The sequence below is a fragment of the Ranitomeya imitator genome, chromosome 5, assembly GCF_032444005.1.
Source record: "Ranitomeya imitator isolate aRanImi1 chromosome 5, aRanImi1.pri, whole genome shotgun sequence".
Classification (NCBI taxonomy): domain Eukaryota; kingdom Metazoa; phylum Chordata; class Amphibia; order Anura; family Dendrobatidae; genus Ranitomeya; species Ranitomeya imitator.
In genome coordinates this window covers 644,724,698-644,751,890 of record NC_091286.1, presented here as the reverse complement: position 1 = coordinate 644,751,890, position 27,193 = coordinate 644,724,698, and the positions used below count along the sequence as shown (strand labels likewise).

At 45.3% G+C, this 27,193-nt stretch overlaps 1 protein-coding gene and 1 non-coding gene across 2 annotated transcripts in view; both read left to right on the top strand.

Annotated features, from left to right (window-relative positions):
• The first annotated feature begins 15,318 nt into the window (after nucleotides 1-15,318).
• On the top strand, nucleotides 15,319-15,400 carry TRNAS-AGA (transfer RNA serine (anticodon AGA)). Its single transcript has one exon. It is a non-coding gene; the product is annotated as a tRNA-Ser (tRNA).
• HS1BP3 (HCLS1 binding protein 3) overlaps nucleotides 15,319-27,193 on the top strand; it is a 91,562-nt gene continuing 79,687 nt past the window's right edge. The window contains exons 1-2 of the mRNA XM_069728146.1: nucleotides 15,319-15,682; nucleotides 19,133-19,298. Coding sequence (XP_069584247.1) covers nucleotides 15,657-15,682; nucleotides 19,133-19,298 — 192 coding nt within the window. The 5' untranslated portion in view covers nucleotides 15,319-15,656. The remainder of the gene's footprint in view (nucleotides 15,683-19,132; nucleotides 19,299-27,193) is intronic.

Genomic DNA, 27,193 nt, shown 5'->3' with positions numbered 1-27,193 from the left:
GATCCACCATTCACAATAGGTGATATCACAGCTAACCTCCTCCTCCTGTACAATGACTGATAACACCTCTATATACAGCAGATAACACAGGATCCACCATTCACAATAGGTGATGTCACAGCTCACCTCCTCCTCCTCCTGTACAATGACTGATAACACCTCTATATACAGTAGATAACACAGGATCCACCATTCCCAATAGGTGATATCACAGCTCACCTCCTCCTCCTGTACAATAACTGATAACACCTCTATATACAGTAGATAACACAGGATCCACCATTCACAATAGGTGATGTCACAGCTCACTTCCTCCTCCTGTACAATGACTGATAACACCTCTATATACAGTAGATAACACAGGAGCCACCATTCACAATAGGTGATGTCACAGCTCACCTCCTCCTCCCTGTACAATGACTGATAACACCTCTATATAAAGTAGATAACACAGGATCCACCATTCACAATAGGTGATGTCACAGCTCACCTCCTCCTGTACAATGACTGATAACACCTCTATATACAGTAGATAACTGTTGTGAATTCTGTGGCAGAGCTCCCTCCTGTGGTCACAAGTGGTACTTCGGCTGATTCTCTCTGTGAGCTTCCGTTGGTGGAGGAAAGTGGTACTGCGGCTTCTGAGATTCCTTCCTCAGGTGATGTGGGGAAGTCGTTAGGTGCTGCTCTATTTAACTCCACCTAGTGCTTTGATCCTGGCCTCCAGTCAATGTTCTAGTATTGGACCTGTTTCCTCCTGGATCGTTCCTGTGGCCTGCTGCTCTGCATAGCTAAGTTCCACTTTTGCTATTTTGTTTGCTGTTTTTTCTGTCCAGCTTGTCTATTTGTTTTTTCCTGCTTGCTGGAAGCTCTGGGACGCAGAGGGTGTACCTCTGTGCCGTTAGTTCGGTACGGAGGGTCTTTTTGCCCCCTTTGCGTGGTTTTTGTAGGGTTTTGTGTTGACCGCAAAGATACCTTTCCTATCCTCGCTCTGTTCAGAAAGTTGGGCCTCACTTTGCTAAATCTATTTCATCTCTACGTTTGTCTTTTCATCTTAACTCACAGTCATTATATGTGGGGGCTGCCTTTTCCTTTATGTTATTTCTCTGAGGCAAGGTAGGCTTATTTTCTATCTTCAGGCTAGCTAGTTTCTCAGGCCGTGCCGAGTTGCATAGGGAGCGTTAGGCGCAATCCACGGCTGCCTTTAGTGTTGTTGGAGAGGATTAGGGATTGCGGTCAGCAGAGTTCCCACGTCTCAGAGCTCGTTCTTGTTTTTTGGGTTATTGCCAGGTCACTGTATGTGTGCTGACCTCTATGTCCATTGTGGTACTGAATTACCTTTCATAACAGTACTGGAGGCCAAAAGTACTAATGATTCTCAATAGAGGGAAAAAAAAAAGTTCTGAGACCATTTTTTTTTCTCTGCACTGTGTTTTGCCTTTTTTTTTCCCCTAGACATTTGGGTGGTTCAGGACACAGGTGTAGCAATGGACATTAAAGGTCTGTCATCATGTGCGGATCAGCTCACGGCAAGAGTACAAAGTATTCAAAACTTTGTGGTTCAAAATTCTGTGTTAGAACCGAGAATTCCTATTCCTGATTTGTTTTTTGGAGATAGAACTAAATTTCTGAGTTTCAAAAATAATTGTAAACTATTTCTGGCTTTGAAACCTCGCTCCTCTGGTGACCCAGTTCAATAAGTTAGGATCGTTATTTCTTTTTTACGTGGCGACCCTCAGGACTGGGCATTTTCTCTTGCGTCAGGAGATCCTGCATTAAGTAATATCGATGCGTTTTTCCTGGCGCTCGGATTGCTGTACGATGAGCCTAATTCTGTGGATCAGGCAGAGAAGAATTTGCTGGCTCTGTGTCAGGGTCAGGATGAAATAGAGGTATATTGTCAGAAATTTAGAAAGTGGTCCGTACTCACTCAATGGAATGAAGGTGCGCTCGCAGCTATTTTCAGAAAAGGTCTCTCTGAAGCCCTTAAGGATGTCATGGTGGGATTTCCTATGCCTGCTCGTCTGAATGAGTCTATGTCTTTGGCCATTCAGATCGGTCGACGCTTGCGCGAGAGTAAATCTGTGCACCATTTGGCGGTATTACCTAAGCTTAGACCTGAGCCTATGCAGTGCGATAGGACTTTGACCAGAGTTGAACGGCAAGAACACAGACGTCTGAATGGGCTGTGTTTCTACTGTGGTGATTCCACTCATGCTATCTCTGATTGTCCTAAGCGCACTAAGCGGTTCGCTAGGTCTGCCACCATTGGTACGGTACAGTCAAAATTTCTTCTGTCCGTTACTTTGATCTGCTCTTTGTCTTCCTATTCTGTCATGGCATTTGTGGATTCAGGCGCTGCCCTGAATTTGATGGACTTGGAGTTTGCTAGGCGCTGTGGGTTTTTCTTGGAGCCCTTGCAGTGTCCTATTCCATTGAGAGGAATTGATGCTACGCCTTTGGCCAAGAATAAGCCTCAGTACTGGACCCAGCTGACCATGTGCATGGCTCCTGCACATCAGGAGGTTATTCGCTTTCTGGTGTTGCATAATCTGCATGATGTGGTCGTGTTGGGGTTGCCATGGCTACAAGTCCATAATCCAGTATTAGATTGGAAATCCATGTCTGTGTCCAGCTGGGGTTGTCAGGGGGTACATGGTGATGTCCCATTTCTGACTATTTCGTCATCCACCCCTTCTGAGGTTCCTGAGTTCTTGTCTGATTACCGGGATTTATTTGATGAGCCCAAGTCCGATACCCTACCTCCGCATAGGGATTGTGATTGTGCTATCGATTTGATTCCTGGTAGTAAATTCTCAAAAGGTCGACTGTTTAATTTATCTGTGCCTGAGCACACCGCTATGCGGAGTTATGTGAAGGAGTCTTTGGAGAAGGGGCATATTCGCCCGTCATCGTCGCCATTGGGAGCAGGGTTCTTTTTTGTAGCCAAGAAGGATGGTTCACTGAGACCTTGTATAGATTACTGCCTTCTAAATAAGATCACGGTTAAATTTCAGTACCCCTTGCCATTGTTATCTGATTTGTTTGCTCGGATTAAGGGGGCTAGTTGGTTCACCAAGATAGATCTTCGTGGTGCGTATAATCTTGTGCGTATTAAGCGAGGCGATGAGTGGAAAACTGCATTTAATACGCCCGAGGGCCATTTTGAGTATCTAGTAATGCCATTCGGACTTGCCAATGCTCCATCAGTGTTTCAGTCCTTTATGCATGACATCTTCCGAGAGTACCTGGATAAATTCCTGATTGTGTACTTGGATGACATTTTGATCTTCTCGGATGATTGGGAGTCTCATGTGAAGCAGGTCAGAACAGTGTTTCAGGTCCTGCGTGCTAATTCTTTGTTTGTGAAGGGATCAAAGTGTCTCTTTGGTGTTCAGAAGGTTTCATTTTTGGGGTTCATCTTTTCCCCTTCTACTATCGAGATGGACCCTGTTAAGATCCAAGCCATCCATAATTGGACTCAGCCGACATCTATGAAAAGTCTGCAAAAGTTCCTGGGCTTTGCTAATTTTTATCGTCGCTTCATTTGCAATTTTTCTAGTATTGCTAAACCATTGACCGATTTGACCAAGAAAGGTGCTGATGTGGTCAATTGGTGTTCTGCTGCTGTGGAAGCTTTTCAAGAGTTGAAGCGTTGTTTTTCTTCTGCCCCTGTGTTGTGTCAACCAGATGTTTCGCTTCCGTTCCAGGTCGAGGTTGATGCTTCTGAGATTGGAGCAGGGGCTGTTTTGTCACAGAGAAGTTCTGATTGCTCGGTGATGAAACCATGCGCCTTCTTTTCCAGGAAGTTTTCGCCTGCTGAGCGAAATTATGATGTGGGCAATCGAGAGTTGCTGGCCATGAAGTGGGCATTCGAGGAGTGGCGTCATTGGCTTGAAGGAGCTAAGCATCGCGTGGTGGTCTTGACTGATCATAAGAACTTGACTTATCTTGAGTCCGCCAAGCGGTTGAATCCTAGACAAGCTCGTTGGTCGTTGTTTTTTGCCCGTTTTGACTTTGTGATTTCATACCTTCCGGGCTCTAAAAATGTGAAGGCGGATGCTCTGTCTAGGAGTTTTGTGCCCGACTCTCCGGGTGTATCTGAGCCGGCGGGTATCCTCAAAGAGGGAGTAATTGTGTCTGCCATCTCCCCTGATTTGCGGCGGCTGCTGCAGAAATTTCAGGCTAATAAACCTGATCGTTGCCCAGCGGAGAAACTGTTTGTACCTGATAGGTGGACGAATAAAGTCATCTCTGAGGTTCATTGTTCGGTGTTGGCTGGTCATCCTGGAATCTTTGGTACCAGAGAGTTAGTGGCTAGATCCTTTTGGTGGCCATCTCTGTCGCGGGATGTGCGTACTTTTGTGCAGTCCTGTGGGATTTGTGCTCGGGCTAAGCCCTGCTGTTCTCGTGCCAGTGGGTTGCTTTTGCCCTTGCCGGTCCCGAAGAGGCCTTGGACACATATCTCTATGGATTTTATTTCAGATCTTCCCGTCTCTCAAAAGATGTCAGTCATTTGGGTGGTCTGTGATTGCTTCTCTAAGATGGTCCATTTGGTACCCTTGTCTAAATTGCCTTCCTCCTCTGATTTGGTGCCATTGTTTTTCCAGCATGTGGTTCGTTTACATGGCATTCCAGAAAATATCGTTTCTGACAGAGGTTCCCAGTTTGTTTCGAGGTTTTGGCGAGCCTTTTGTGGTAGGATGGGCATTGACTTGTCTTTTTCCTCGGCTTTCCATCCTCAGACTAATGGCCAGACCGAACGAACCAATCAGACCTTGGAAACATATCTGAGATGCTTTGTTTCTGCTGATCAGGATGACTGGATGTCCTTTTTGCCTTTGGCTGAGTTCGCCCTTAATAATCGGGCCAGCTCGGCTACCTTGGTTTCACCGTTTTTCTGCAACTCTGGGTTCCATCCTTGTTTCTCTTCAGGGCAGGTTGAGTCTTCGGACTGTCCTGGTGTGGATACTGTGGTGGACAGGTTGCAGCAGATTTGGACTCATGTAGTGGACAATTTGACTTGTCCCAGGAGAAGGCTCAACGTTTCGCTAATCGCAGACGCTGTGTGGGTCCCCGACTTCGGGTTGGGGACTTGGTTTGGTTATCTTCTCGTCATATTCCTATGAAGGTTTCCTCTCCTAAGTTTAAACCTCGTTTTATTGGTCCGTATAGGATTTCTGAGGTTCTTAATCCTGTGTCTTTTCGTCTGACCCTCCCAGATTCTTTTTCCATACATAACGTATTCCATAGGTCATTGTTGCGGAGATACGTGGCACCTATGGTTCCATCTGTTGATCCTCCTGCCCCGGTTTTGGTGGAGGGGGAGTTGGAGTATATTGTGGAGAAGATTTTGGATTCTCGTGTTTCAAGGCGGAAACTCCAGTATCTGGTTAAGTGGAAGGGTTATGCTCAGGAAGATAATTCCTGGGTCTTTGCCTCTGATGTCCATGCTCCCGATCTTGTTCGTGCCTTTCATATGGCTCATCCTAGTCGTCCTGGGAGCTCTGGTGAGGGTTCGGCGACCCCTCCTCAAGGGGGGGGTACTGTTGTGAATTCTGTGGCAGAGCTCCCTCCTGTGGTCACAAGTGGTACTTCGGCTGATTCTCTCTGTGAGCTTCCGTTGGTGGAGGAAAGTGGTACTGCGGCTTCTGAGTTTCCTTCCTCAGGTGATGTGGGGAAGTCGTTAGGTGCTGCTCTATTTAACTCCACCTAGTGCTTTGATCCTGGCCTCCAGTCAATGTTCTAGTATTGGACCTGTTTCCTCCTGGATCGTTCCTGTGGCCTGCTGCTCTGCATAGCTAAGTTCCACTTTTGCTATTTTGTTTGCTGTTTTTTCTGTCTAGCTTGTCTATTTGTTTTTTCCTGCTTGCTGGAAGCTCTGGGACGCAGAGGGTGTACCTCCGTGCCGTTAGTTCGGTACGGAGGGTCTTTTTGCCCCCTTTGCGAGGTTTTTGTAGGGTTTGTGTTGACCGCAAAGTTACCTTTCCTATCCTCGCTCTGTTCAGAAAGTTGGGCCTCACTTTGCTAAATCTATTTCATCTCTACGTTTGTCTTTTCATCTTAACTCACAGTCATTATATGTGGGGGCTGCCTTTTCCTTAGGGGTATTTCTCTGAGGCAAGGTAGGCTTATTTTCTATCTTCAGGCTAGCTAGTTTCTCAGGCCGTGCCGAGTTGCATAGGGAGCGTTAGGTGCAATCCACGGCTGCCTTTAGTGTTGTTGGAGAGGATTAGGGATTGTGGTCAGCAGAGTTCCCACGTCTCAGAGCTCGTTCTTGTTTTTTGGGTTATTGCCAGGTCACTGTATGTGCGCTGACCTCTATGTCCATTGTGGTACTGAATTACCTTTCATAACAGATAACACAGGATCCACCATTCACAATAGGTGATATCACAGCTCACCTCCTCCTCCTGTACAATGACTGATAACACCTCTATATACAGCAGATAACACAGGATCCACCATTCACAATAGGTGATGTCACAGGTCACCTCCTCCTCCTGTACAATGACTGATAACACCCCTATATACAGTAGATAACACAGGATCCACCATTCACAATAGGTGATGTCACAGCTCACCTCCTCCTCCTGTACAATGACTGATAACACCTCTATATACAGTCGATAACACAGGATCCACCATTCACAATAGATGATGTCACAGCTCACCTCCTCCTCCTGTACAATGACTGATAACACCTCTATATACAGTAGATAACACAGGATCCACCATTCACAATAGGTGATATCACAGCTCATCTCCTCCTCCTGTACAATGACTGATAACACCTCTATATACAGCAGAAAACACAGGATCCACCATTCACAATAGGTGATGTCACAGGTCACCTCCTCTTCCTGTACAATGACTGATAACACCCCTATATACAGTAGATAACACAGGATCCACCATTCACAATAGGTGATGTCACAGCTCACCTCCTCCTCCTGTACAATGACTGATAACACCTCTATATACAGTCGATAACACAGGATCCACCATTCACAATAGGTGATGTCACAGCTCACCTCCTCCTCCTGTACAATGACTGATAACACCTCTATATACAGTAGATAACACAGGATCCACCATTCACAATAGGTGATATCACAGCTCATCTCCTCCTCCTGTACAATGACTGATAACACCTCTATATACAGCAGATAACACAGGATCCACCATTCACAATAGGTGATGTCACAGGTCACCTCCTCCTCCTGTACAATGACTGATAACACCCCTATATACAGTAGATAACACAGGATCCACCATTCACAATAGGTGATGTCACAGCTCACCTCCTCCTCCTGTACAATGACTGATAACACCTCTATATACAGTCGATAACACAGGATCCACCATTCACAATAGATGATGTCACAGCTCACCTCCTCCTCCTGTACAATGACTGATAACACCTCTATATACAGTAGATAACACAGGATCCACCATTCACAATAGGTGATATCACAGCTCATCTCCTCCTCCTGTACAATGACTGATAACACCTCTATATACAGCAGATAACACAGGATCCACCATTCACAATAGGTGATGTCACAGCTCACCTCCTCCTCCTGTACAATGACTGATAACACCTCTATATACAGTCGATAACACAGGATCCACCATTCACAATAGGTGATGTCACAGCTCACCTCCTCCTCCTGTACAATGACTGATAACACCTCTATATACAGTAGATAACACAGGATCCACCATTCACAATAGGTGATATCACAGCTCATCTCCTCCTCCTGTACAATGACTGATAACACCTCTATATACAGCAGATAACACAGGATCCACCATTCACAATAGGTGATGTCACAGGTCACCTCCTCCTCCTGTACAATGACTGATAACACCCCTATATACAGTAGATAACACAGGATCCACCATTCACAATAGGTGATGTCACAGCTCACCTCCTCCTCCTGTACAATGACTGATAACACCTCTATATACAGTCGATAACACAGGATCCACCATTCACAATAGATGATGTCACAGCTCACCTCCTCCTCCTGTACAATGACTGATAACACCTCTATATACAGTAGATAACACAGGATCCACCATTCACAATAGGTGATATCACAGCTCATCTCCTCCTCCTGTACAATGACTGATAACACCTCTATATACAGCAGAAAACACAGGATCCACCATTCACAATAGGTGATGTCACAGGTCACCTCCTCCTCCTGTACAATGACTGATAACACCCCTATATACAGTAGATAACACAGGATCCACCATTCACAATAGGTGATGTCACAGCTCACCTCCTCCTCCTGTACAATGACTGATAACACCTCTATATACAGTCGATAACACAGGATCCACCATTCACAATAGGTGATGTCACAGCTCACCTCCTCCTCCTGTACAATGACTGATAACACCTCTATATACAGTAGATAACACAGGATCCACCATTCACAATAGGTGATATCACAGCTCATCTCCTCCTCCTGTACAATGACTGATAACACCTCTATATACAGCAGATAACACAGGATCCACCATTCACAATAGGTGATGTCACAGGTCACCTCCTCCTCCTGTACAATGACTGATAACACCCCTATATACAGTAGATAACAAAGGATCCACCATTCACAATAGGTGATGTCACAGCTCACCTCCTCCTCCTGTACAATGACTGATAACACCTCTATATACAGTCTCTGCACCTGTTTTTGTAAATCCGCAGGTAAAAGGCACTGCGGATTACCTGCGGATTTCCTGCGGAATTACCGCTGATTTCCAGCGTTCTTTGTGCGGATTCCTATTATGGAGCAGGTGTAAACCGCTGTGGAATCTGCACAAAGAATTGACATGCTGCGGAATAAACAATGCAGCGTTTCCGCTCGTTTTTTTCCTCAGCATGTGCACTGCGGATTTTCTTTTCCATAGCTTTACATGGTGCTGTAAACTCATGGAAAACAGCTGTGAATCCGCAGCGTGTGTACAGACCCTTATACACCCCCCCTTAATCCTCGGTTGAATATAATGCAGCCCCCATATAATATAATGCAGCATCTGGTCTCCTCAGCATTGCACAGTGTGGCGCACGATGAAGTGATGCAGGGGGGGAATGACGCTCTCTCCTCCATCACTGCTCTCTCCTGTGTTGGCATCTATGATGCTGATATAGTGGAAGGTGCGATGCGGGGGAGGGGGCAGAGCTGGCTCTGGCAGAGGGTGCCCCCGACTCACGGACCACTGGCCCCTACGCCCAAGTCACCAATTGTTCCATCGCTTGAGTCCCTTAGGGGGCCCAATGAAAAAGAAAAAGAAATGTAAAAAAAAACCTCCACACACATACGGAACACATATATATAATATAGATTTTATTAAAAATAAAGAAAATTCTTATCACCCTACTTCTCTCGGAATAAAAACAAAATATAAAGATATTCCTCTGTAAAAAAGAAAAAAAATCAAAATGACAAAATTCGCTGTTTTTTTTGCTTTCCTCGCCTAAAAAAAAGAAATAGAATAACGAGATTAATAAGTCGTATCGACCCCTTAACTGGTTCCAATAAAAGCTACAGCAAGTGTCACAATAAGGCCGGCGTCACACTCAGCGTATGAAAATACGGTCCGTATATTACGGCCGTAATATGCTGAAAAGTCCCGAAAATAGTGGTCCGTAGCTCCTCCGTAGGCAGGGTGTGTCAGCGTTTTTTGCGCATGGCATCCTCCATATGTAATCCGTATGGCAGCCGTAATGCGTGTTTTTATCGCAGGCTTGCAAAACCGACATACGGCTATACAAGGGATCCATGTGTACAAAAAAAAAAAAAACATATATACTGTCTCTCTCTCTCTCTATATATATATATATATATATGTCAGTAGACACATATATGTATATATATTAATATTTCATCCAGCGCGATATAGCAGAAAGCCGGTAATTCAATTACCGGCTTTTGCTTTCTCCTTCCTAAACCCGACATGATATGAGACATGGTTTACATATAGTAAACCATCTCATATCACCATTTTTTTTGCATATTCCACACTACTAATGTTAGTAGTGTGTATGTGCAAAATTTGGCCATTCTAGCTAGTAAATTAAGGGGTTAAATTGCGGAAAAAATTGGCGTGGGCTCCCGCACAATTTTCTCCGCCAGAGTAGTAAAGCCAGTGACTGAGGGCAGATATTAATAGCCTGGAGAGGGTCCACGGTTATTGCCCCCCCCCCTTCCCCAGCTAAAAACACCTGCCCCCAGCCACCCCAGAAAAGGCACATCTGGAAGATGCGCCTATTCTGGCACTTGGCCACTCTCTTCCCATTCCCGTGTAGTGGTGGGATATGGGGTAATGAAGGGTTAATGCCACCTTGCTATTGTAAGGTGACATTAAGCCAAATTAATAATGGAGAGGCGTCAATTATGACACCTATCCATTATCAATCCAATACTAGTAAAGGGTTAAAAAAAACACACACACACACATTATTAAAAATTAATTTAATGAAAAAAACACAAAGGTTGTTGTATTAATTTATTCTACTCTCAATCCACTCACTGAAGACCCTCGATCTGTAAATAAAAAAAAAATAATAAACCAAGAATATCCATACCTTCCGAAGATCTGTAAGGTCCAACGATGTAAATCCATCTGAAGGGGTTAAAATATTTTGCAGGCAGGAGTTCTGTTAATGCAGCGCTACTCCTGCCTGCAAAACCCCAGCGAATGTAGGTAAAGTAGGTGAATGACCTATATTTAGCTTCATTTGCGGTGAGGGCGCCCTCTGCTGGCTGTTCCTAGATCGTGGGAACTTTCCTAGAAAGCTCCCAGGCTCGAGTTCATATGAGGACAACCAGCAGAGGGCGCCATCTTATGAACTCGAGCCAGGGAGCTTTCTAGGAAAGTTCCCACGATCTAGGAACAGCCAGCAGAGGGCGTCTCACCGCAAATGCAGGTAAATATAGGTCATTCATCTACTTTACCTTCATTCCCCGGGGTTTTGCAGGCAGGAGCAGCGCTGCATTAACAGAACTCCTGCCTGCAAAATATTTTAACCCCTTCAGATGGATTTACATCGTTGGACCTTACAGATCCTCGGAAGGTATGGATATTCTTGGTTTATTATTTTTTTTTTATTTACAGATCGAGGGTCTTCAGTGAGTGGATTGAGAGTAGAATAAATTAATACAACAACCTTTGTGTTTTTTTCATTAAATTAATTTTTTTTAACCCTTTAGTAGTATTGGATTAATAATGGATAGGTGTCATAATTGACGCCTCTCCATTATTAATTTGGCTTAATGTCACCTTACAAAAGCAAGGTGACATTAACCCTTCATTACCCCATATCCCACCTCTACATGGGAATGGGAAGAGAGTGGCCAAGTACCAGAATAGGCGCATCTTCCAGATGTGCCTTTTCTGGGGTGGCTGGGGGCAGATGTTTTTAGCCAGGGAAGGGGGGGGGGGGGCAATAACCATGGACCCTCTCCAGGCTATTAATATCTGCCCTCAGTCACTGGCTTTACTACTCTGGCGGAGAAAATTGCGCGGGAGCCCACGCCAATTTTTTCCGCCATTTAACCCCTTAATTTACTAGCTAGAACGGCCAAATTTTGCACATACACACTACTAACATTAGTAGTGTGGAATATGCAAAAAAATGGTGATATGAGATGGTTTACTGTATGTAAACCAGGTCTCATATCATGTCGGATTTAGGAAGGAGAGAGCAAAAGCCGGTAATTGAATTACCGGCTTTCTGCTATATCGTGCTGGATGAAATATTAATATATATACATACAGTGGGGCAAAAAAGTATTTAGTCAGTCAGCAATAGTGCAAGTTCCACCACTTAAAAAGATGAGAGGCGTCTGTAATTTACATCATAGGTAGACCTCAATTATGGGAGACAAACTGAGAAAAAAAAATCCAGAAAATCACATTGTCTGGTTTTTTAACATTTTATTTGCATATTATGGTGGAAAATAAGTATTTGGTCAGAAACAAACAATCAAGATTTCTGGCTCTCACAGACCTGTAACTTCTTCTTTAAGAGTCTCCTCTTTCCTCCACTCATTACCTGTAGTAATGGCACCTGTTTAAACTTGTTATCAGTATAAAAAGACACCTGTGCACACCCTCAAACAGTCTGACTCCAAACTCCACTATGGTGAAGACCAAAGAGCTGTCAAAGGACACCAGAAACAAAATTGTAGCCCTGCACCAGGCTGGGAAGACTGAATCTGCAATAGCCAACCAGCTTGGAGTGAAGAAATCAACAGTGGGAGCAATAATTAGAAAATGGAAGACATACAAGACCACTGATAATCTCCCTCGATCTGGGGCTCCATGCAAAATCCCACCCCGTGGGGTCAGAATGATCACAAGAACGGTGAGCAAAAATCCCAGAACCACGCGGGGGGACCTAGTGAATGAACTGCAGAGAGCTGGGACCAATGTAACAAGGCCTACCATAAGTAACACACTACGCCACCATGGACTCAGATCCTGCAGTGCCAGACGTGTCCCACTGCTTAAGCCAGTACATGTCCGGGCCCGTCTGAAGTTTGCTAGAGAGCATTTGGATGATCCAGAGGAGTTTTGGGAGAATGTCCTATGGTCTGATGAAACCAAACTGGAACTGTTTGGTAGAAACACAACTTGTCGTGTTTGGAGGAAAAAGAATACTGAGTTGCATCCATCAAACACCATACCTACTGTAAAGCATGGTGGTGGAAACATCATGCTTTGGGGCTGTTTCTCTGCAAAGGGGCCAGGACGACTGATCCGGGTACATGAAAGAATGAATGGGGCCATGTATCGTGAGATTTTGAGTGCAAACCTCCTTCCATCAGCAAGGGCATTGAAGATGAAACGTGGCTGGGTCTTTCAACATGACAATGATCCAAAGCACACCGCCAGGGCAACGAAGGAGTGGCTTCGTAAGAAGCATTTCAAGGTCCTGGAGTGGCCTAGCCAGTCTCCAGATCTCAACCCTATAGAAAACCTTTGGAGGGAGTTGAAAGTCCGTGTTGCCAAGCGAAAAGCCAAAAACATCACTGCTCTAGAGGAGATCTGCATGGAGGAATGGGCCAACATACCAACAACAGTGTGTGGCAACCTTGTGAGGACTTACAGAAAACGTTTGACCTCTGTCATTGCCAACAAAGGATATATTACAAAGTATTGAGATGAAATTTTGTTTCTGACCAAATACTTATTTTCCACCATACTATGCAAATAAAATGTTAAAAAAACAGACAATGTGATTTTCTGGATTTTTTTTTCTCAGTTTGTCTCCCATAGTTGAGGTCTACCTATGATGTAAATTACAGACGCCTCTCATCTTTTTAAGTGGTGGAACTTGCACTATTGCTGACTGACTAAATACTTTTTTGCCCCACTGTATATGTGTCTCACTGACATATATATATATATATACCTATTCTATGTGTACACATTTATTCTACCTATTCTACTGGAAGCTGTCAGTGTGATTTTACTGTACACCGCACTGAATTGCCGGCTTTTCTCTCTAACAGCGCTGCGTATTCCTCGCAAGTCACACTGCTGGTCCGTGTGTGATCCGTATTTTTGGGGCTTCCATAGACTTTCATTGACGTTTTATTTGCGCAATACGGTGACAAACGCAGCATGCTGCGATTTTCTACGGCCGTAGAAAGCCGTATAATACTGATCAGTTTAATACGGCAGATAGGAGCAGGGGCATAGAGAATAATTGTGCCGTATTTTTTGCGAGTTTTACGGACGTAGTTTCTGCGCTCTTACGTCCGTAAAACTCGCAAGTGTGACGCCGGCCTAACAAACAGGCGCTGATAGAACTCTCAAAATCGAAAAACAAAAAGGTTATAGCTCTTTGAAGGTAAGAGGAGAAAATGAAAGGCGAAAAGTGACCCCTGACAATGCACCATGTCGTACCGTTGCTTTATGTGTTCGCTCCCTGTATTTTTCGTGCAGGCTCAGGCGCTGAGCCCGAACCTTCCCCCCGCAGGAGACGGCTGTGACGTGATCATATGGGGTCGATTTATTGAAGTCACTTTTCCATCTGACTTTTTTTGCGCCAAATTCTTGAAGAAAAGAAGAAGTTTTCGCTTTGAAAAGTTGAAAAATTTTGTGCAAATTTAGCGTTTTCACACCGGCGTCACTCCCGGCCCCTCTCTGGGGTGTTTTTGGGGACGACAGGGTTTTTTTTTTGTGCAAAACCAGCCACCTTTTGCCCTACAAAGTCGCAAAAAAAAAATTCAAGACAAAAAAGAAAGACCATTTTTGAAAAATTTGTGAATCACGTGCGCCACTTTGAAGAATTTGTGACTTAAAAAAAATGCAAATGATGAATAGGGGGTCTTAGAAAATAGGGCACAAATAGAAAAGCCCCTAAAATGGAGAAAATGATTACAGAAACGGAAGAATCCTGCGATATAGTACAAGCAATCGGATGATTCAAGACCCAAAAAGGAAGAAGGGGAACAAAAGTGTTACCATATATTGTACTTGAAAATTGGAAAATAATTCCAAGTGCGGTGAAATTGCAAAAAAAAGTGCAATCCCACAGTTGTTTTTTGTTTGGCTTTTTTGCTAGGTTCACTAAATGCTAAAACTGACCTGCCATTGTGATTCTCCAGGTCATTACGAGTCCGCAGACACCAAACATGTCTGGGTTTTGTTTTATTTGAGTGCCGAAAAGAAATCCAAAAAAAATGTAAAAAAAAAATAAATAAAAAAATAAAATAAAAAAGCTCTACTTTTTCCGATACCCGTAGCGTCTCCATTTTTCGTGATCTTGGGCCGGGTGAGGGCTTATGTTTTGTGCGCCCCATTTTTTGGGGGGTAGACATGATCTTCTGATCGTCCGTTATTGCATTTTATTGTGCTGACAAAAAAAAAACAAAAAAACGTAATTTTGTTTTCTGGTTATACCGTTTACTGATGGGATTAATTTACTTTATACTCTGATAGATCGGGCATTTCGGTATCGCCGTTATCGCTCTGACCTGTAAAAAAATGGACGGCGTCATTCAGAAACGACAAGTCGTCCGACAAAAATAAAGGCAAGGCCTCGGACAAATAGAGAACTTACTGATCAATGGGGTCCGACCTCTACAAACCCCCTCACTGATCCTGAGAATCCCATGGGATCAACATCCCCTTTCCCAGTGGGGGAATAGTTTATGACCAATTCCTTTAAATCTGTACTACCCCTTTAAGCCTCCTTCTCCATACAGTGCCTCCAAGTTGTATGTGCTGCAGCGCCGCCTCCTGGTGACGTATATGGGTGCAGCCCAGCAGCACTTACATTACTCAGTAGTCGTGGCCGAGTGGTTAAGGCGATGGACTAGAAATCCATTGGGGTCTCCCCGCGCAGGTTCGAATCCTGCCGACTACGGAAAACCTTTTTATTCTCCTTTTTTATTTTTTTATTTCTTTTTTTAATTTTCACGTATCGCTGTAATCACCCATGATTCCTATGTAATCCCCGCACGCCCGGCGCCTCCCAGGGACACAGAACCCGGTTACTCCTCCATTGTATTAACACTACTGCTCCCACAGCTGTGAGACATTAACGTGGGACGTGCGCTGCCCTGTGCAGTATCCTGTCCCGTGATTGGGACGCCACAGAGCCGCCGCCTCCTCTTCCCGCCATGGCCGCTCCGGTGCTCACATCCAGGTCAGTGCACAGCTCGTATCACCGACAGGAAGCCGTTTATAGCTGTCTACACGGGGGTTACCGAGCACCTTGTAAGGGGCGACTGCATACTAAGGCCTAGTCTAGAAACGAGTTGCCCATAGCAACCAATCAAATCACGCCTTTCATCGCTTAACGCGTCCTGAGCAAATGGAAGCTAATATCTGATTGGGCGACCATTCAAATTACACCTTTCATTTTTTTTAACACGTCATCTGAATTCTGATTGGCCGTTGAAGGGGACTATACAGCTCAGTCCCCATAGTAGCCAATCAGGTAGCTTCTTTCACTTCCAGACAGAGAACTAGACTGTTGTTGCTATAGGCAACAATCCCAGTGTATATATTACACCGTTACCTACTTTATTGTGGTTTTAGAAGAATCAGTTGTATCATAAAAGTGGCGCTGTTGCCCTTAGCAACCTATCAAATTCCCCCAATTCATTTATGAGAGACTATTTGGTAAATAAAAATACAACTTTACTGGTTGCTAGGGGCAACTGCGCCATCTTTATAGTGCATCAGGTATTTTTTTTAGTAGCTTGTCTGATGGAGATTAAACTGTACCTGAAAATCAAAAAACGATGACGTGAATATGTTAAAAAATGTTTCACCCTTAAAGAATGAAAACGCATAATAAAATAAAATAACGGCATGCGTTTTACAATGTGCCTGCGTCATGGACGTCTGAAACAGGGTCCGGACATCTCGGCACTTTTCCACCGTCGCCCTCTCGCCACAAGTCTGCATCCATACTCCCCCAAAAATCTGCATGAGCACCGCTCTCACTATCGTACCAAGACCGCCGGTCCATCAACCCATAGAAGTGAATGGAGCAGAGGTCACGCATGCGCACTGTCGCTCCATTTACAAAGGAGAGGACTTAGGACCCCCCTCCGCTATTTTTGGGATTCTAGTGATCGCACGTTTATTATTACCTACAGCATGCAAACACATTTGGCACTTTCATCAGGAACCATTTTTGTTACCCCATTTGTTAGTCCCCCGTGCAGAGATTATGGTCTATAAAGACACGGTGCCTCATTTACTTGGGTTCTTGCGCCTGTTAAAATCCTGACACAAATTAAGTAATGTTTTGTACCAAAAACACTGACTGCGTGCACCATGCTTAGGGGTTTTCTGCATCCCTTGGCTGCAGTTTGCCAAAAAAAACTATGCTTTACTCCCCCTTCTTGGGTCCAGCGCTAGTGGGACCTATGTCATATTCATGACTGTAAGGCTACTTTCACACTAGCGTTTTCTGCAATCCGTCACAATGCGTCGTTTTGCAGAAAAAACGCATCCTGCAAAAGTGCTTGCAGGATGCGTTTTTTCCCCATAGACTTGCATTGACGACGCATTTGCGACGGATTGCCACACGCCGCATCCGTCGAGCGACGGATGCGTCATGCTTTTGCGGACCGTCGGGAGAAAAAAGCGCTACATGTAACGTTTTTTTCTCCTAACGGACCACTTTTTCCGACCGCGCATGCGCGGCCGGAACTCCGCCCCCACCTCCCCGCACCTTACAATGGGGCAGCGGATGCGCCGGAAAAATGCATCCGCTGCACCCATTGTGCAATGCAGCAAACGCTAGCGTCGGAATCTCTCCCCGAAGCATTGCTGGAAAGAAGATATGCATGGCAGCTTCAGCACCACGTGGGGGGGACAGCACTTACAGTAGCGCTGTCTCCTGCACGGCACACGGACAGCGTCCGTGTGCGGTACGTGTTTTACATGGACCCATTGACTTTAATGGGTCCGTGTAATCCGTGCGCTTCCACGAAAACTGACATGTCTCCGTGTTTTGCACACAGACGCACGGTCCGTGAAAACACGCTGACATGTGCAGAGACACATTGATTTCAATGTGTCTACGTGAGTCAGTGTCTCCGGTACGTGAGGAAACTGTCACCTCACGTACCGGAGCCACTGACGTGTGAAAACGGCCTTAGGAGCACGCAGCACGAGCATGCTCTTTACTTTAGAGCGGGCTTGCAGGGCTCTTTTCGAATTACTGGATGTGGCCATCCGAAGTGTCCTTGCCTTTCTGTCTCGCCGCAAAGGCAAAGCTACTTCTGCTACCAACGGTTCAGACCACCGGCGAAACTATGCCGCTGGTCCAAAATGTCAGTCTTTGGAAGCACACCGCCCCCCCTGACAAAGCAGAAAGCCAATTATCGGGGGGAGAGGTGTACTCCATGTCTTATCTAAATCTAATTTCTATTATTGAGACTTCCAGGCGGCAAAAGCTACCGGATAATTCACCGCTGATGATTTTTTGATTTAGTGACATCACCAGTTCCAGTATATCGTAGGGTTAAAGGAAAAATTCAGACGTTCCTCTGTTCGTATGAAACACATTTGGTTGTGTACAAGGGGCCTAATCAAAAATAATGGCCTCAGCAGGGGAGAAATCATTACTGCGGATCTCAAGTGGTTTCCTCATGGGTTGTGTTACCTTGCGGCCATCCAATGTCCTCCGCTTTCCTTGGTGTGGGTCCAGTGGGACTACCTCTTGAAGCTCATCAAGAGAATGCCAAGAGTGTGCAAAGCAGTCATCAAAGCAAAAGGTGGCTACTTTGAAGAACCTAGAATATAAGACATAATTTCAGTTGTTTCACACTTTTGTGTTAAGTATATAATTCCACATGTGTTAATTCATAGTTTTGTTGCCTTCAGTGTGAATGTACAATTTTCATAGTCATGAAAATACGGAAAAATCTTTAAATGAGAAGGTGTGTCCAAACTTTTGGTCTGTACTGTACTTCTCTGTGCTCCCTGACCTGTCCTACTACCGCTGCTCCCCTCTTGGTCCCCTGCTCGCTTCAGATCGATCTTATCTTCGGTCCATGGCTTCACTTGGTCAACTGAGATGCAACGTATGTCGGTGACGAGTATCGTCCCATATGTTCATGTCAGCACTGGAAGATGAGGACCGAAGTGGAAAACTAGGCCAAAGTGAACAGAGGACCGGGTCGAGGAAGCTAGAGCACGCTGTAAAGGGTTTTTGGGAAAATACCTGTTCCTCAACTGCAATTTGTTTAAAAATCAAACTGTATATTGCTCACCCTCCCCGGGTCCAGAAATAAGTCTCTGCCGCTGCACATGGTGTCTGTTATTGTCAACAGCACTGATATTGTGTCGACAGCTCTGCATACATTCTGCCACCTCCCCCAGCGCACTTCCAGGCCGATTTACATATGGTTTCAAAGCTTTGATTTCTGAGCACTGGACCATCGGATTATTGAAAAACAGGGCATCGTTAGGCCTCTCCGGAGGATGCTGTAGATGGCATAAAATATCCCCATGAGGGAACATTATAACCTCACAACCAACCCACCTGCCAATGCCCTCAGTCCTCCAGGCCGCTGGTGTCCATGTGTTCTCAGCATTGATAAACCCTTGATAAATGGTGGTCTCGTTTATCCAGACAGGTTCAGAATGTGCACACGGCTCTGGACATGTGGGTCCCAGAATACCAGGAGATCCGTGGGAAGATGATGACCGGACACGTCGAATATCAGATTGTGGTGGTCACCTCCCTACCTGCTTTCAAGTCGTCCAGACACAGCTCTGATGACGTGGTGCAGTTTGTGGTACGTACACGGCACTGATGGGGCTCGTTACGCACAGTAGGTAGAGCTGATCCATGACCATTCGTAAAATCAAAGTTTCTGATTAAGCTATACATTTTCCATGGTGAGGGTCCAAAAGTCAAACCAGCTTTATGGACGGGGTATGTAAAGCAAATCTACTCTTATCCACACAGTAGACATTGCCATTATGCCCCCATCAGAGGACCTGTGCCCCAAGCATTGGTTATTGGCCTTGGAGTAGTTTGGTGGAGTCGGTTAGTTCGATATTCGATCTACTTTAGATACTATGTTTAGATCTGGAGCTCACATTGCATATTTGCTGCAGATTTTCAGCACAGATTTACATGCAGGAAGCAAAGTAGATAAGAAAATGATTAACATGGAAATATGTATGTGGTGCCGATTTTAGAAATTCTTTTGTGTAAATCTCATTGTGGATTTCAACTTTGCGACAAAAAGTGTGAAATCTGTGGCAAAGACACCAGTAACACATGCAGATTCTGTTGTATCTGCGTTTTTTTGGTGAAATTCGCAGGCGAATCTAGTCTTTATGTAGTGTAAATGTGGACTGACTGGCTGCAGCCTTTACACTGGACTGTGGACTGACTAGCTGCAGCCTTTACACTGGACTGTGGACTGACTAGCTGCAGCCTTTACACTGGACTGTGGACTGACTGGCTGCAGCCTTTACACTGGACTGTGGACTGGCTGCAGCCTTTACACTGGACTGTGGACTGGCTGCAGCCTTTACACTGGACTGTGGACTGGCTGCAGCCTTTACACTGGACTGTGGACTGGCTGCAGAATTACACTGGGCTGTGGATTGGCTGTAGCTTTTACGCTGGACTGTGGACTGGCTGCAGCTTTTACGCTGGACTGTGGACTGGCTGCAGAAGTACACTGGGCTGTGGATTGGCTGCAGCTTTTACGCTGGACTGTGGACTGGCTGCAGCTTTTACGCTGGACTGTGGACTGGCTGCAGCTTTTACGCTGGACTGTGGACTGGCTGCAGCTTTTACGCTGGACTGTGGACTGGCTGCGGCTCTTACGCTGGACTGTGGACTGGCTGCGGCTCTTACGCTGAACTGTGGACTGTCACGGCGTTAACGGCGATAAAGGGGCAGGACGGCGTACTGGGACCCGCACCTGTCCCTGCCACTATAATGGGGCCCTGGCTTTCCCTTATCTCAGGGGTACCTATGATGGTTAGGAGACCTGAGCCGCCAGCATATCCCTGTCTCCTGTGCAGACCTTATCAATGGCCCCCTCTGCCCCCAAGGGAGGTGGACTGCACCAGTGTAACAATACAACAAATAACAGGGTATACAGACAAGGTAACTAAAAGTCTCAAACTCACCAAATGCTCACACAACCACAGAGGAAACACAGAGAAGGGAAGAGAAGGAATAAACTAGGAAGGAAAACAGGTTTAACATGCAACCAAAACAGCAGACACCAATCTCTGTATATAAACGTCCAACACTAAGCTCCTTCACCTTCCAAACCAGGCAGTAGAACTGATCACTGACAATAGCTGAAGTCAGGACTGGGTCTATATAGAGGGTCAGATTACAAAATCCACTTCAGCTGAGAGACCCAGCTCTCAGCAACTCAGTAATAGGTTAATTCCTGCATTGCTGGCACAAAGCAGCTAGGTCAGAATACAGGTGAAGAGCTTCTGTACACTGTGTGTGAACGAGGCCCAGAGCGCTGCGATTCTCTGGAACCTCTCTGTCGCGGTAGCCCCATGACAGACTGTTTGCGGCTTTTACGCTGGACTGTGAACTGGCTGCGGCTTTTACGCTGGACTGTGAACTGGCTGCGGCTTTTACGCTGGACTGTGAACTGGCTGCGGCTTTTACGCTGGACTGTGGACTGGCTGCGGCTTTTACGCTGGACTGGGGACTGGCTGCGGCTTTTACGCTGGACTGGGGACTGGCTGCGGCTTTTACGCTGGACTGGGGACTGGCTGCGGCTTTTACGCTGGACTGGGGACTGGCTGCGGCTTTTACGCTGGACTGGGGACTGGCTGCGGCTTTTACGCTGGACTGGGGACTGGCTGCGGCTTTTACGCTGGACTGGGGACTGGCTGCGGCTTTTACGCTGGACTGGGGACTGGCTGCGGCTTTTACGCTGGACTGGGGACTGGCTGCGGCTTTTACGCTGGACTGGGGACTGGCTGCGGCTTTTACGCTGGACTGTGGACTGGCTGCGGCTTTTACGCTGGACTGGGGACTGGCTGCGGCTTTTACGCTGGACTGGGGACTGGCTGCGGCTTTTACGCTGGACTGGGGACTGGCTGCGGTTTTTACGCTGGACTGTGGACTGGCTGCGGCTTTTACGCTGGACTGTGGACTGGCTGCGGCTTTTACGCAGGACTGTGGACTGGCTGCGGCTTTTACGCAGGACTGTGGACTGGCTGCGGCTTTTACGCAGGACTGTGGACTGGCTGCGGCTTTTACGCAGGACTGTGGACTGGCTGCGGCTTTTACGCTGGACTGTGGACTGGCTGCGGCCTTTACGCTGGACTGTGGACTGGCTGCAGTATTTAACATTACACCAGCGCTTACAGGATTTTGCATCATTGTATAAAATAAGGCCGGCAACTACGTCATTTTACGGCGCTGTTTTGTGTGTCTGTTTTATGTGCCTCACTTTACAATTTTCTATGTTTAGAACAGGTGAGTAAACAAAAATCTTGCTGATTCCTCCCTCAACTTTCTCCCTTTCTTTGACCCAATATTTTCATAATACAATTAAAACTTAGCAATAGATAAATAAATCTTCTCTTGGTGTCTCAGGAGAAGGACTACATACCCCCCCCCCTTTCTATTCCTCCTCCTCCTGTGTGTGACAATTAGTTGCAGCAGGAGCCTCTCCCCTTTTTCCCTGTTTACATTAGATTATCTCCTGTCCAGTTTTATCTTTCATTTATAGATTTATTGTTCTTTTAGCTACAGATAAACCCCTTTTCTGCATAATAAACCTTTTTCCTTTTATACGAACTCGAGAAAAAAAAAGTGGGCCTATTGGGAGTATGTTTGGGGGCACGCAAGACCCTGAGGAGATCTGGCCGGCGTATTTGTCTGAGCCGGCGTATTTGAGGATATAGATTTTGGGAATATTGACATGGCGTAACGCTTTACTGTCTGTAGGTGAAGTCATCGGACACATGCCAGCCAAAACGCGTTGGGGACGACGGTCCAGATGGCGGCTGACATAATTCTGGCAGGTTACAAATAGCGAAGTTATGTACGGAAACACCGGGAGAGCACAGACTGAAGGCATGAGGTCTCATTTATACTTTTGGGAAAGTAGATTTTACAGCGGGGAGAATAATAATAACATAGAACACATTTATTCGCTGATTTTTTATTTTTTTTTATTGTCTTGAATGACAACATGTTGAACTTTTCAACTCTGAGGATAAAATAAAAAAAATGGTGTAGCCCCGACCCGCTCTTTGAATTAGGATAATATTACCTTTATTGGCGTTCGTTTCATTATTTTGATGGAGAATCAAATGACTGCAGATTGATTCCAGACCCTCCATCGCCATCAGTGTGGTCAGGAGAGCTGTGAAGCCATGCCTGATACTGGAACACACAAAATTAGATTAATCGTATCTGCTCCTGGCAGGAACGCGCCTGATACATTTTTCATTTTTTTTTTTTAAATTTTAAGCTTAGGGTTGCCAAAAAATAATGAGCGGTTACTAAGCCAGCGGAGTAGAAATGTGCACTTGCAGCTTTTTAGTAAAATGCCTTTGAAATGTCGCCAAGAGGGGGCACTAGTGTGCGCTGGCCAGTGAGCGCACTTGTATTATCCACTGTATATAGAGGTGTTATCAGTGGTTGTACAGGAGGAAGAGGAGGTGAGCTGTGACATCACCTATTGTGAATGGTGGATCCTGTGTTATCTACTGTATATAGAGGTGTTATCAGTCATTGTACAGGAGGAGGAGGTGAGCTGTGACATCACCTATTGTGAATGGTGGATCCTGTGTTATCTGCTGTATATAGAGGTGTTATCAGTCATTGTACTGGAGGAGGTGGTGAGCTGTGACATCACCTATTGTGAATGGTGGATCCTGTGTTATCTGCTGTATATAGGTGTTATCAGTCATTGTACAGGAGGAGGAGGTGAGCTGTGACATCACCTATTGTGAATGGTGGATCCTGTGTTATCTGCTGTGTATAGAGGTGTTATCAGTCATTGTAATAAGGGCTGCCACCTGGAATTTTCTGGCCCCCTTGAGACTCTGCACAAGCTCCACCCCAGCTCTGCCTCCACCCCTCGAACCTTCCTCAGTCCCACCACCCACTCTTGGAAAAACTCCACTTCTGCACCATGTCTTCCCCAATGAAACATTAACAGTTCCCATCGCCAGATCACATGCATTGTTATCAGGTTTTGTTTTGGCCAAAAGATTTTTTTAATCCACCACCACGACAAGGTAGACTCTTTTGGCCAGGCTCTACTCTACTGTAACTTATTTCATATTTGTTAAAATACTCAATACTCTTTAGGTATATTTTTATTTATTTTTTAATTTTTTTTTGAATGACCAATAATATGACATACAATGAACAAATACAGCCACACCATGACTAGACCACATATTACCACCACATAGTGACTGACGAATACCACAATACTAATCATTAATTTTTAGAAAAACCCACAATACTAGTATTACCATAAATGCCATTATACACAGGAGCTCTGTATAATGTGTCGGTGTACAGGTAATGCAGGGATCATTGGTGACATGCACGATATATATATATATATATATATATATATATATATATATATATATATATATATACAGGTCCTTCTCAAAAAATTAGCATATAGTGTTAAATTTCATTATTTACCATAATGTAATGATTACAATTAAACTTTCATATATTATAGATTCATTATCCACCAACTGAAATTTGTCAGGTCTTTTATTGTTTTAATACTGATGATTTTGGCATACAACTCCTGATAACCCAAAAAACCTGTCTCAATAAATTAGCATATCAAGAAAAGGTTCTCTCTAAACGACCTATTACCCTAATCTTCTGAATCAACTAATTAACTCTAAACACATGCAAAAGATACCTGAGGCTTTTATAAACTCCCTGCCTGGTTCATTACTCAAAACCCCCATCATGGGTAAAGGTACCGTCACACATAGCGACACTGCAGCGATACCGACAACGATCCGGATCGCTGCAGCGTCGCTGTTTGGTCGCTGGAGAGCTGTCACACAGACCGCTCTCCAGCGACCAACGATCCCGAGGTCCCCGGTAACCAGGGTAAACATCGGGTAACTAAGCGCAGGGCCGCGCTTAGTAACCCGATGTTTACCCTGGTTACCATCCTAAAAAGTAAAAAAACAAACACTACATACTTACCTACCGCTGTCTGTCCTCGGCGCTCTGCTTCTCTGGTCTGGCTGTGAGCGCCGGGCAGCCAGAAAGCAGAGCGGTGACGTCAGCGCTCTGCTTTCCGGCTGACCGACGCTCACAGCCAGAGCAGGAGGAGAGCAGAGCACAGCGCTGGAGGACAGACGGCTGTAGGTAAGTATGTAGTGTTTGTTTTTTTACTTTTAGGATGGTAACCAGGGTAAACATCGGGTTACTAAGCGCGGCCCTGCGCTTAGTTACCCGATGTTTACCCTGGTTACCAGCGAAGACATCGCTGAATCGGTGTCACACACGCCGATCCAGCGATGTCTACGGGGAGTCCAGCGACGAAATAAAGTTCTGGACTTTCTTCCCCGACCAGCGACAGCACAGCAGGGGCCTGATCGCTGCTGCCTGCCACACTGGACGATATCACTAGTGAGGACGCTGCAACGTCACGGATCGCTAGCGATATCGTCTAGTGTGACAGTACCTTAAGACTAGCGACCTGACAGATGTCAAGAAGGCCATCATTGACACCCTCAAGCAAGAGGGTAAGACCCAGAAAGAAATTTCTCAACAAATAGGCTGTTCCCAGAGTGCTGTATCAAGGCACCTCAATGGTAAGTCTGTTGGAAGGAAACAATGTGGCAGAAAACGCTGTACAACGAGAAGAGGAGACCGGACCCTGAGGAAGATTGTGGAGAAGGACCGATTCCAGACCTTGGGGAACCTGAGGAAGCAGTGGACTGAGTCTGGTGTGGAAACATCCAGAGCCACCGTGCACAGGCGTGTGCAGGAAATGGGCTACAGGTGCCGCATTCCCCAGGTAAAGCCACTTTTGAACCATAAACAGCGGCAGAGGCGCCTGACCTGGGCTACAGAGAAGCAGCACTGGACTGTTGCTAAGTGGTCCCAAGTACTTTTTTCTGATGAAAGCAAATTTTGCATGTCATTCGGAAATCAAGGTGCCAGAGTCTGGAGGAAGACTGGGGAGAAGGAAATGCCAAAATGCCTGAAGTCCAGTGTCAAGTACCCACAGTCAGTGATGGTGTGGGGTGCCATGTCAGCTGCTGGTGTTGGTCCACTGTGTTTCATCAAGGGCAGGGTCAATGCAGCTAGCTATCAGGAGATTTTGGAGCACTTTATGCTTCCATCGGCTGAAATGCTTTATGGAGATGAAGATTTCATTTTTCAGCACGACCTGGCACCTGCTCACAGTGCCAAAACCACTGGTAAATGGTTTACTGACCATGGTATTACTGTGCTCAATTGGCCTGCCAACTCTCCTGACCTGAACCCCATAGAGAATCTGTGGGATATTGTGAAGAGAAAGTTGAGAGACGCAAGACCCAACACTCTGGATGAGCTTAAGGCCGCTATTGAAGCATCCTGGGCCTCCATAACATCTCAGCAGTGTCACAGGCTGATTGCCTCCATGCCACGCCGCATTGAAGCAGTCATTTCTGCCAAAGGATTCCCGACCAAGTATTGAGTGCATAACTGAACATTATTATTTGTTGGTTTTTTTGTTTGTTATTAAAAAACACTTTTATTTGATTGGATGGGTGAAATATGCTAATTTATTGAGACAGGTTTTTTGGGTTATCAGGAGTTGTATGCCAAAATCATCAGTATTAAAACAATAAAAGACCTGACAAATTTCAGTTGGTGGATAATGAATCTATAATATATGAAAGTTTAATTGTAATCATTACATTATGGTAAATAATGAAATTTAAAACTATATGCTAATTTTTTGAGAAGGACCTGTATATCTATCGTACAGGTGAAGTCCTTCATCTTCGCTTCTCATCTTCATTCAGTACAGACTGCCATCACTTCTTCCAGTCATGTCTCAGTCTTTATTTGTAGTTACTGAGATTCTGTTGCTCAGGGTGGGGCAGTGGGCGGGGCTTCATGTGCTCTACTTACATATTCATATGTATGGACCTATGACATGTCACTGATCCCTCACTCACCCCGTCCCCTATGTTCCTATGTTACATACTGCATATACTATTGTGGGGTTGCAAAAAAAAAAGAACATTCATCAAAATGGCTCTGTCGGTGATGGCTGCACAGTAGCATCTATTGCGTTCCAATGGACGCTACTGCACAAGCTTTGAAGCCGGCGCCACTTTCCTGGAGAAAAAAAATGGCACCATGTAGATGGTGCCAGCAGAACACGATAGATGCTACTGCGCAGTTGCTTTGGCCGGAACCATTCTGATGAAAGTGATTGCTTTACTGTGCAGAGACATCCATGCTCTAGGAGAACACAGACATGGGGTTTCTTACTTTACTTGCTCTGAGATCACAAAATAAAAAAAATAAATTAATAGCAAACTTGATTTCGCAGCGCTCTGCTGGGAGATGTTTATGATGTTAGTATCTGTGTGTGGACACCTAGTGGTCGTACTGTGAACTGCAACACGTCCTGATAATTTATTGCATGTGTCGTGTGAGAAACGAAGAGTTCCAAGTAAAATATGT